At 42.5% G+C, this 12,471-nt stretch overlaps 1 protein-coding gene and 1 pseudogene across 1 annotated transcript in view; one reads left to right on the top strand and one right to left on the bottom strand.

Annotated features, from left to right (window-relative positions):
* The window catches only part of LOC102826627 (stimulated by retinoic acid gene 6 protein homolog), a 54,573-nt gene that overhangs the window by 13,243 nt on the left and 28,859 nt on the right, over positions 1–12,471 (bottom strand). The window contains exons 3-8 of the mRNA XM_006863189.1: positions 9,873–9,948; positions 7,996–8,096; positions 6,551–6,681; positions 5,281–5,401; positions 684–729; positions 93–221 (exon numbers count right to left, since the gene is read on the bottom strand). Coding sequence (XP_006863251.1) covers positions 93–221; positions 684–729; positions 5,281–5,401; positions 6,551–6,681; positions 7,996–8,096; positions 9,873–9,948 — 604 coding nt within the window. The remainder of the gene's footprint in view (positions 1–92; positions 222–683; positions 730–5,280; positions 5,402–6,550; positions 6,682–7,995; positions 8,097–9,872; positions 9,949–12,471) is intronic.
* Positions 2,081–2,674, top strand: LOC102821152 (annotated as a pseudogene).

The raw sequence follows: 12,471 nt of genomic DNA, 5'->3' as shown, positions 1-12,471 counted from the left end.
ATTCCTAGTCCAGATGTGGCAATTAATAATACTAGTACCGACTACCCGAGGCTCTTGTCAGGATGGACAGAGTGCTCAGAACTTGTACTCACAGCCTGAAGCTCCCAGCCCAGGTGGACCCTCACAGACTTGATGAACATGTGCATGAAGCGTCCCAGCAGGAAGGCGAGGCACAGCAGTGAGGGCCAGTAGAACACGACATTCTCGTACCTCCCCACATACTGCAACAGAAACAGACCACAGGCTGTGGGCAGGGCAGGGGCCAGAGCCTCTTGTGCATATTTAGTGAAGCTGTGGACTTCTCTTCCTGCCCAGTCTGTCCCCAGAAAAACCTCGTCTCTAAGTGCTCACCCAGGCCTGGCCTCAAATCCCAAGTCCTCCACTACTTCAGAGTTACTTGATCGACTTGGACCTCAGTTTCCTCAACTATAAAAATAGGTTTCATGATACCCTCCCCATATTGTAGGGCTTCTGTGAGCATCAAATGTCTATGAATGAGCATGCCAATGAACACACAAGCGAATAATCATAATGACTTCAACACCATTTTTTCGTTTGTTTAAAACAAAAACAAATGAGGAAGCTGAGGTCTAGAGATGGACAGAGGCTTGCTGGAGGTCACATGATGAGTTGGCCATGGTGATAGGACATACACACCCAAAACACAGCTCACCTGGACTCACCTGCCCATGGGGACATTGTATGATATAAAGTATGGTGACAGAAAACCTGAAAAACAGAAATAGGACGTGGGCCACTTAGGATTCCCTCCCTGCACAGTATCAGGAACTCAAACCCAAACCCACTGGCGTTAAGCCGTATTCCAACGCAGAGCAACACGAAAGTGCAGAGTAGAACTGCCCCATTAAGTTTCTAAAGCTGCAAGTCTTTACAGAAGTAGACTGCCATACCTTTCTTCTGCGGAGCATCAGTGGTGTGTTCGAACCACTGACTTTTCGGTTAGCAGTCAAGTGCTTAACCGCTCTGCCAGGTACTGGGAATAGTCTCTATGAAAATAGCTCAGATGCCATCATCCTGAGCTTCCTCCTGCATCCCTTCCCCTAGGAAGGACGAGTTCCCAGGCCTCAGTGTACCTCGGGCCCAGATCACTCACTCCATAAACCCTCCCTTCCCTCGAGGTTCAGGTGGGGAGTTGGGATTCCAGAGAGGGGAAAGAACAAGTCCAGAGCTCCACATAGAAGCACTGGCAGAGCCAGAGCTAACTCCCAGGCCTCCTGACTCTAGCCAACTTTCTCTCTGCTTCTACCCAAGCTTTTCTGTAAGCACTGAGCAAAAGTACTGCACCCCAATCCTTCACCCGTGTTTGATAGTCATTCCAGTCCTGGTCACATTTGGGTCTGACTCTCATTGTACCCATATGGTTCTGAACAATTCCCAGCACCCTTTCTCTCCTGTCAAGAAACCTGTCAGAACTTGAAGAAATGAACTGGCTGGAGAACCTCTCTTAATTTTTGAAACCAAACCATTTCTGTTTTGGAAACAGCAATTGTACAACATTGTGACTATAAATAATGTCACTGAATACTTAAAATGGTAGGTTTTATGTTATAGATGGATTTCCACAATAAAAAGAATGAAAGTTAAAAAAAAAAAAAAGAATGAAAGTATAAGAAAACCACTTACACATTTTGGAAGTATAATCATTGATGTATCATTTGCTTGTGAGACACTTGTCATTGTCCCTGACAGACTGCAGTGGCCCCACACTGGACCCTTCCTCATAGAAAATACTGGAAGGGTAGAACAGGATCAGCAAAGGGGTTGGGTGCCAGGAAATGAGCCTCAGGGGTTGCAGAGTAGAATTGGCCATGTGATTATTCAGTCACAAATATTCCTTAGGGCCAGATCTGTGTGGCTCAGTGTCAGGCACTGAACTGTGCAAAGACCTGGAGTTAGAACACTTAAAGGAAAGAACATGCTCAGCATTTCTCAAGTTGAAAGAACTGAAGAAAAAATTCAAGCTTCAACTTGCATTGAAATGAAATATTGAATGAAAGCATCAAAAGAAGATGGAAGGGAGAATTGATTGCGGAAGAAAGAGCAGGAGTGTGGTGTGAACATGGGGAAGCAAAAGAAAACAAGGAAATATGAGACCATGAAGCGAATGCTTAGTCTCAGAGATCAGTGGCTTAAAGAAAAAGATAGGTTAAAACCTAAAAAGAAAGAAAAGACAGATCCCAGCGCACTCAAGGAAAGAGAAGTCCCCCAACACCCTTCCTGTTTGTTCTTCCAATATAACACAGCTGGGCCCACCTTACCACATCCTGGTTGATACCAAGTTTATCAACTTCCCATTAAAGCCAAACTGGACCTTGTACAATCGATGATGGACTGTCTGTATACCAAGTGAGTTCCTTGTATAATTGACTGTGTACTGGCTGAAATTGAGAAGTTGGGGCAGAAGTATCGAGTGGCTCTAAGGATTGTCAAGGATTCAAGATTTGAACGACTACCATGGACACACAAAGGAACCTACGCAGATGACTGCTTAGTACAGAGAGTAACTCAGCACAAGTGTTACATTGTGGCCACAGTTGACCGGGACCTTAAACGAAGAATCCAGAAGATCCCTGGAGTTCCTATCATGTACATTTCTAACCATAGGTACAACATTGAGAGGATGCCAGATGATTATGGAGCCCCGCGGTTTTGATTCTTACAAGACAAAGTTCATCTGTCTTACTTCAACTGCCTTTCTCTCATTCCAGTTCAGTAAACATGCTATTTTATTGTTTAAAAAAAAAAGAAGATGGAAGGTATACACAGAGTCACTGAACCAAAAAGAAATGGCCATTGTTCAACCATTTCAAGAGGCAGCATAGGATCAAGAACCAATGGTACTGAAGGGAGAAGTCCAAACTGTACTGAAGGTCTTGGCAAAAAACACGGCTTCAAGAATTGACAGGATACAAAATGAAATCTTTCAGCAAACTGATGCAGCCCTGGAGGAGTTCACTTATGTATGCCAAGAAATTTGGCCGAAGAATGGGAAGAGATCCATGTTTTCCCCTCCCAAAGAGAAGTGACCCAATGGAATGCAGAAATCGTCTAACAATATCATTACTATCACATATAAATAACATTATGTTGTACGATTCAAAAATGGCTGCAACAAGTGACACCAGAGATGGAGGCAGAGACAATGACGTGAAGAGATGGAGTGGCTGGGAAATCTGGACTCAAGAAGGGGGAGGGGCTGTATGTTGGCAGTGGGGGCCAGGGTAGGCTTGCAGGGTATACCGTTTGTTTGTTTGAATGGTTATATGTTCCTGAGTGCTTTAGTGTACATAAAAAACAACAACAACAACAACAACAAAAACAAAACCCAGAGGGACTAGAAGCAAATGCTGTTGAATGATGATGCATGGAGGGGATGGTAATCATTGCAATGAAACAAAATATGATAGGATGAATGTCAAGCTGATATTCTCCCATGAAACTATCACTCAATTCACAATAAAACCTTAACAAAAATTAAAATGGCTGCAACAGTACATCAATAAGGAACTACCAGAAAATCTAGCCAGATTCAGACGAGGACGTGGAATGAGGAATATCATTACTGATGTCAGATGAATCTTGGCTGAATGTAGAGAATACCAGAAAAATGTTTATTTGTGCTTTATGGATTATGCAAAGATTTTTGACTATGTGGATCATGACAAGTTACAGATAACATTGGGAAAAATGGGTATTCCAGAACATGTGATTATGCTCCTGAGAAACCTGTACACAAACCTCTTCTTAGTCATTCAGACAGAACCAGGTGATACTGACTAGTTTAAAATCAGAAAAGGTGTACACTAGAGCTGTGTTCTTTCACCATACTTATTCAATCTGCATGCTGAGCAAATAATCCAAGAAACTGGATTATATGAAGAAGTAAGTGGCATTATGATTGGAGGAAGACTCAGTGACAGCCTGTGATATGCAGATGATACAACCTTGCTTTCTGCAAGTGAAGAGGACTTAAAATACTACTGATGAAGATCAAAGATTACATTCTTCAGTATGGGTTGCACCTCAATGTAAAGAAAACAAAAATCCTCACAACTGGACAACTAAACAACATCATGATACATGGGGAACAGATTGAAGTTATCAAAGACTTCAGTTTGCTCACATCAACCATCAACACTCATGGAAGCAGCAGTCAAGAAATTAAACGACGTATTGCATTAGGCAAATCTGTTGCACAGGACTTCCTTAAAGTGCTCAAGAACAAAGATGTAAGTTTGAGAACTAAGGTGTGCCTGACCCAAGCCATGCTATTTTCAATGACCTCATATGCTTGTGAAAGTTGGACAATGAATAAGGAAGATCGTTGAAGAATTGATGCATTTGAGTTATGGTTTTGGAGGAGAATATTGAGAGTACCATGGACTGTCAGAACAAACCAGTCTGTGTTGGAAGAAGTACAGCCAGAATGTTCCATAGATCTCATACTTCAGACATATTATTAGGAGGGAACAATCCCTGAAGAAGGACATTATGCTTAGTAACATGGAGGATTAGTGAAAAAGAGGGAGACCCCAACAAGATGGATCAGCACAGTGGCAGCAGAGATGGGCTGAAGCATAACAACAATTGTGAGGATGGTGCACAATTGGGCAGTGTTTTGTTCTGTTGTGCGTGGGGTTGCTATGAGTCAAGCCAACTCTATGACACCTAACAATAACAGCAGTCTATAGACAAAGACCCCAGAATGCATGTTCCATTAAAGCTCTGTTGTGTTTTCCAGTGTGTCTCTTGGCTGAGAGTAGAGATGTTCTTTGTTTGTTGAATGAATAAGTGGTTGGATGAATGAACATAGGAGTAGAATGTCTGGAGGCATGTACTAGAGACAGGTAGAAGGTGGACAGACAGAGAGTGGTCAGACTCTGAAGGGCCCTGAATACCAAACTAAGACAGGTGTCTTCCTTCTGAGATCCAAGAGAAGCAATGACTGTTAAGCAGAAGCATCCACTGAGATTCCTACTTCTCCCTGGGAGAGCCTTGACAGTTTACAGAAACATATTTTTCTAATTGTGGCTTCTGGGAGATGCCTTCAGGAGACATCTCATGCAAAGCAGATAAATGCTGGCCTAACCTTTTGAAATCTTAAGTGCAGGCTGCAATGGGACCTTGGACAAGTCACCCCCTGGCCACCTTGGGCAAAATGCCCTCCTCAGAGAGCTGTCAGGTCACTTCCAGTCCTTTGTCCAGAATTTAGTCACAGGCAAGCAGGCATAGGAGCCAGATAGGCACAATACTTCTTACCATATGAGAGAGTAGCTGAAGCCGAGGATGGCGCTGACCAGCCGGAACTCCGATGAAAGGCAGGCAAAGAAGGGGAAATGGGACAGGCCGACTTCTATGCCTCCAATCAGAAGCACAAGGGCTGCAGGAGACAGGGCCAGAGAGGCTCTGATTCCCCTTCTCACCTGGGCTCAGGGGATTTCTGGAAGGCTTTGGGAACTCATGCTCTTTAAACTATCCCAGAACGTATAAGGAGAAGGAAAGCCTTCAAACGGATTCTATTGCATGGATATAACATTGATTCCAATACGATCTATGGAAGCTGTTGTTTAGTACCATGGTGTCAGTTCCTACTCATAGTAACCCTGCACAGGATTTCCAAGGCAGTAAATCTTTATGGGAGCAGAAAGCCCCATCTTTCTCCGTGGAACAGCTGGTAGTTTCGAACTGCCTACCTTGAAGTCAGCAGCCCTATTAGTAACCACTACACTACCAGAGTTCCTATAGAAGTTAGTTCAATAAAAAAAAATTCATGTCAATCTCATTTATGAATATTGATTAAGAAATCTTAAAATATTAGCAAACAACACCCAAGAACATATTAGGAAACAAAATATATCTTAACCACATAGTCTATTCCAGAAATACAGAGGAAGTTCAATGTGAGGAAATGCATTCATATAATCTATCTTGTGAATGGAATAGATTTAAGGAGAGAAATCATATGATGGTCTCCAGAGAGACGTATGTTTCATTATCTTCACTGTAGCAATAGTTCATGGGTGTAAACATGTGTCAAAAATGACAAATATAGAAAAGTACTGTATACTTCTAAGAGGTGTATGAGCCCTGGTGTGGCGCTGGACTGGTAACCCACCAGCTGCTCTCAGAAATCCTACACAGGGTCGCAATGAGTCAGAATTGACTTGATGGCACACAACAACAAGAAGAGGTGTATAGTGGCGTGTCATTGTGGTTTCAGTTTGCATTTCCTGATTCTAGGCCTCATCGATGTCAAGAAGACAGCCATGGCTATGACTCAGAAGAACTTTTTAGAATGGTTGACTTTTGATCCTTTGTCTCAGAATGTCTACAAGGACCTCTGAGAGCCCCACAAATAAGCTTTGAGGCTCTGTGGATTAAACATTGAATTTAGGCGAGGAATAAGCTGAAAAGAACATTGACAGTTCTCACAGTTAATGCCCTGATCCCAGGGAAAACCTGGCATAGGATATCTGAGAGCAAAAACCCCATAGTGAAATTTCCAGCAGGTGAGAAGCAGCCTTTGTACCTTGGGCCCACTGCGGGACCTGTAGGGGCTGGTAGCCTTCTGAGAACAAGAACATGATCTTATTGGCTGTGGCCCCAAAGGCAATTCCATAGGACCATCGGTTACTAAATGTGCCCACGAAGTCCAGCGGCCTGTGAATAGTAAAAAACGTTTATGAGCCTAGAAGGTGACTCTGAAATAGTCTCACAGTTCATCTTCAAAGTAGCAATCCCACCCTCAGGTGGATAATTGAGTGGGGTTCAACAGACATTTCCTGAGTCCCAGGGCACTAAAGTGAGGAAGACAAAATGCTTGCCCTTGAGGAGCTTCATGTGTAGTGGGAGACACATGTAGTCATGATGGAAAGCAAAATGGAATGAACTCCATCTATAAGAACTCCATCTCTCTAGGTGTACTACAACAAGGAGTAAGGCCCAGACAGGTTTGGGAGAGCCTGCCCTGCACTCAGTCACATTCAGTGAGATTTATTCCTTCCAAGATTCCTGAGGAACTTCTAGGTATCTGTACCATGGGAATCATGCTTTCTTGGCCACAGCTGATTGGGCTATGGGTGACCACCTGATTTTGCATGGGCCAGTCAGATGTCTGTCACATATTTTGAATTTATAATCCTGAGGACCTGAGTCAGTTAGCTGCAGAATTTTGGTTTAAAAAGTCATGCCAAGTTGGGAACTAGTCAGTGCTAGAGACAAGCTGAGGTTCTAAGGAAGCAGACATCCTAGGTCAGATGATACAGTCAGACAGAGAGAATAATGGGGAAATGGTGCTGAGGGGAGTTTGATGACATACAGTAAGAGTCAATCTCCCATAAACTCCCATAATCTCAGGCTGCAGTTCCCATGAGGCCTGCTTTGCTGGTTTACATGACATCCAAATAACTTTAAAGAGAATTCTTTCTTTTTTCCTTTTATGTAAACAACTTGAGCAACTATGTGTTTTTTATAACCAAGAGAACTCTGACTGTATCAAAGTAAGTAACTGTACTTGGGAAAAGGCTTCTCAATGAAGTAGCATTTGAGCCAGACCTTAAAAAAAAAAAAGGACAAAAGACCAAAGAAAAGAACTGAGGATGGCAGTGGGAAGGGAGAGCAGAGCATCGCAGGCAGGAGCATGGATCTCACCTCCTCTTCCATATGGCTGCTCTCCTCACCTTCAAAACTTCACTCAAAGAGCTCCTCTTCTAAGACACCTACCCAGTGGTGGCTTCTAACCAGGCACACTGAATCACTACTTCACTTGTGTCCCCTCAGCACTAAGTTCATGTCCCCGTTTCTGCACACCTCCTTTTGGATATGGCTTGTTTAGTAAACTATAAATTCCTCTGGGATGGGGACCTAGCCCAGTGCTGTGCAAAGATACATGTTTGAAGCAATGCATTGACTGAATTGAGTTGAATTTTAATCAAGACCTTAACTGTAGTGGCCGTGGGCGCCCCCTCAACTCACATGATGATGCTAAAGTGGTTCCCCAGGAGGTAGGAAGTATCATCTCTCTTTCTACAATGCTCTCGTCTTTGGAGGAAGGACAGGACCAAAATAATGAAAACCTACAGGAAGAGAAGATGAGAGGGTTGATGGGAATGTTCATTCTCAGCACAGACTAGCTGCAAGAGAATGTGTGGGTAAGTAGAGCGCTCAGAACAACTACAATTCCTCTAGTTCTAGGACCTATGTTCCTCATAGTTAAGTCCAAGGGCCACTCCTCTCCTTACCTGATCTTCTCTTCTTAGGTGATGTCCTCCATGCCCACACTTTTAATGACAGAACACTCACAGACTTGAACCTCCATCCAAGATCTGACTCATGAGTTTCAGAACTGTATACTCACCTATCAAAAAACCTTCACTGCCATCAAGTTGATTCCAAATCATTCCAACCCTCTAGGACAGAGCAGAACTGCTCCTTAGGGTTTCTGAGACTGTAAATCTTTACGAGAACAGACAACCTCATACTTCTTCTGAGGAATGACTAGTGAGTTTGAACAGCTGACCAACACTTAACCCACCATGCTGCGGGGACTCCTTATACCTAACGACATAGTTGACATTTCTTTTTGATGTGAATTTGAATATGAAGACTTCTCAAATTCAATGTATCAAAAATGGAGCTCATGATTTTACTGCTGGCCCTGTCCCTTCATTTACCCCAAATCTGATCTCTTCTAATTTCCCTTGGTGCTGTAGGATAAGCACTGGACTGCTAACAAAAGGTCAGTGGTTCAAACCCACCAGTTGCTGCTTAAAAACCCTATACAGCGTCATTATGAGTCAGAACTGACTTGACAGCAGTTAACAACATAACAACAGCAGTGAATGGTAGGTTCTATTATTCTTCCAGTGGCACAAGTCAGAAACCCGAGTCATCATCAGCGTCTCCCTCTCCACAACCTCCTCTATCTAACCAACACCAAATCCTTTGTTAACCTCCTGAATATCTCAAGTTGCCCAGCATCCACTGGGAGCTGAACTCCTCTCTCACCCAGACCTCTGCATGTGCAGTAGTCTCCTTGGCCTTCCTTCAACCTGACATACACATTGCAGCCAGAGTGGTGTTTTAAAACCATAAATCTGATCATGCCACCCTCATGCCCAAAACACTTCAATGACTTTCCACTGTGCTTAGAAGGAAGACAAAATTCCTTACCAGAGCCTACAGGGAGTTCAAAGGCTCCATAGAGGAAGCACTGAACTATGAGCCAAGGTTGGCAGTTTGAGCCTACTAGCTACTCCATGGGCAAAAAAATGAGGCTTTCTGCTCTCAAAAAAATTTAAAGTCTCGGAAACCTTATCCAGGGTTGCCATGAGTTGAAACCAACTCCACAGCACGTAATAACAACAGGACTCTCTGCCTAATCTGACATGCCCATTTCCACCTGAATTCCCACTCCAGCCTAACTGGTTTTTTGCCAGTTCCTTGCACCCCTCATAGGCCCTCTCTCTACAGAACTGTGACATGTCCTTTCCCCTCTGCCTGAAAACACACTTTATTCCTCCCTTTACCTAGTTAACTTCAAATCTCCCACCAGACTTCCACTGAATCATGACTTCCTCAAAGAGCCTTTTGATAGACATCCTTATAAGCCACTGTCCTTGACTCCTGGGTCTTTAAAAGTCTCCTTCACAGGCTGACTGGAGCTAATACCTGGCTTTGTGTTTGATAACTCGTCTACATCACACTAAGCCAAGGAAGCAAGTCAAAGCTTTTGAAGGAAACTCAGTTGATGTCTCTCGGCTAACCTATTCCATACTCTTTGGGACCCTGGCTGTGGGAGTAGCCCAGCTTCCTTTCCTCCCTCCCTTCAGCCTTCCCCTCCCTTTACTTACTGATGGGATGAGGGAGTAGTGGAGGAAACGCTCCATATCCAATGGGCTGACACAGGTGCTGTTTAGCTCCCTGGTTCTGAAAAAAAGAGGCCAGAAAACAATATTTACATCATTAGTCACTGCTGCAGCCATTCAGACCTGAGCTTCGAGTCTGACCTGTTGCCCACTAAGACCATGGGATCCTTTGAAACTCTCAGAGCCAGTGCTGCTCTTCTCTGGTGTATTCCTAGGGCGATGAACCAACTTTCCTATTTCTTTTTCTAGTCTGATCACCTATACCACTGTCCTGATGACTGGATCTAATTCCTTCATTTCCTGGAGTAGGGTAAATTCATTTTGGGGGGTGTGGCGCTGTGGGTTAATGTGCCAGACTGCAAAGCCATTTGAACGGCAAGGTTGGCGGTTCAAGTTCACCAGTTGCTCCTCGGAAACCTTATATAGGGTCGCTATGGGTCGCAATCGATCCAACGGCACTTAACAACAACAACAAACCTTATAAAATCAGGGTCTGGAGTTAGGTTCTTTTAATAAAACTACAAAAAAACATTACTTTTTCAAATTTGCAAAAACATATGATCATGTCAACACATAACGATGCTCTCTTAAGTCATGGGTCTTGAGGCTTAAGTTTCATGAACTTCAAAGGAAATCAACCCATCTACAGACCCCCCACTGACAGAAAAATTAGAGGAAATACTCTAGTAATAAGAATAATGAATCTATGAGGATGAAGGGGATTTAAAATTACATTGAATAGAAATTTGGGTAAGACTTACTGTTAAATATCTAAATAATTATTGTGTTTAAAAAGATGCCTGAAATGCCAATATTGAACTAAAATACCAGATGACACCCCGCATGACAATAGGGAGAGGTGGGTTGCAGAGGTGTGGTTGTCATAGTTAGGTGCTGTCTAGTTGGTTCTGACTCATAGTGACCCGAGGCACAATAAACTGAAATACTGCCCGGTCCTGTGTCATCTTCACGACTGTGTTACACTTGAACCCATTGCTTTTACATTGTGTCAATCCATCTCGTTTAGGGCCTTCCTCTTTTTCACTGACCCTCCACTTTACCAAGCATGATATACTTCTCTAGGGACTGGTCCCTCCTGATTATGTGTCTGAAGTATGAGACACAAAGTCTCACCATCCTGACTTCTAAGGAACATTCTGACTGTATTTCTTCTAAGAGATTTGTTTGTTCTTCTGGCAGTCCACGGTACTTTTAATATTATTTTTCAACACTATAACTCAAGTACATCAATTCTTCAATGATCTTCCTTATTCACTGTCCAACTTTCACATGCATATGAGGCTATTGAAAATACCATGGTTTAGGTCAGGCACATCTTAATCCTCAGACTGTTATCTTTGCTTTTGAATGATTTAAAGAGGTCTGTGCAGCAGATCTCTGGTAGCGTAGTGGTTATGAATCAGGCTGTGAACCGCAAGGTCAGCAGTTCGAAACTACCAGCTGTTCCGTGGGAGAAAGATGAGGCTTTCTGCTCCCGTAAAGATTTACAGCCTTGGGAAACCCTGTACAGGGTCGGTATGAGTCAGAACCGACTCCATGGCACATTACAACAACAACAACGTGCAGCAGATCTGTCAATTGCAATGCATCATTTGAGGTATGGAAGACAGGAAAGAAAAATGATTATCAAGTTTGCATCATATTCTGGAAGAAGATAAAAAAATTGTCTTCTCTTTCTAGACTTTATAAGAATAAAACCATAATTGTAAGTAAATACATTTTTAAAAATCCATATTAACTACCAGAAGGCTGTAAATAGAATGTAAAACTCTCCAGTCAATATATTAAAAACTGCATATGAAAGAAAGAAAATTCACTCGCTTCAACAGATGACCAGATTAGAAAAAAAAAAGAAACAAAGATTAAAAGGGAAACACCATAAGATGAAAAACAGCCAAACAATATTAAGTCACAAAGAAGTACAAACATACGATAAATACTTAAAATTTCAATGAGCAATGAAAGTAGAAACTTAGATGAGATTCTGTTTTAGTTATAAGCTGAGAAATATTGAAAATAACTTCCCAGCATAGTTGAAATCTCAGACAGATTGGTACACATTAGCTGATGGTTAGAGTATAAACTGGTATAGCCATTTTGAGCATTCTTTGTCTAATATATACTAAAAACCTTTAAAATTCATCAATTCCATTTCTACATATTCAGCTTCTAAAAGTGCAAGTTAAGGAAATAACCAGAGAGCTGCCTGACAATGCATACTAGAATGCAGAGATTTTTTTCTCTCTCAATCTTGCCTTCACATGTGGTGTAATTTCTTAAATGTAATACACGCCTGCTAAGAGACCTTCAAAACAAGTTCAGGTGTACAAAGTAGATAGTGAAAGTCATTTCTTCTCCTAGAAGTATGTGTTTATAACCTATATGGAGTCCCTGGATGGTGAAAACAGTTATGTGATAAGCTGCTGAACTGAAGATTGGCAGTTCTAATCCACCCTGAGGCACCTGGAAGAAAGACCTGGCATCTGCCTCTAAAAGATCACAGGCACTGAAAAACCTATGAAGGGCAGTTATACTGACTCCATGGCTGTATGTGTGTGTGTGT

This window comes from Chrysochloris asiatica, unplaced genomic scaffold, assembly GCF_000296735.1.
Source record: "Chrysochloris asiatica unplaced genomic scaffold, ChrAsi1.0 scaffold00053, whole genome shotgun sequence".
In the NCBI taxonomy this organism is placed as follows: domain Eukaryota; kingdom Metazoa; phylum Chordata; class Mammalia; order Afrosoricida; family Chrysochloridae; genus Chrysochloris; species Chrysochloris asiatica.
Note: the sequence above shows the minus strand (reverse complement) of the source record. Positions and strands in the feature narration are given on the sequence as shown.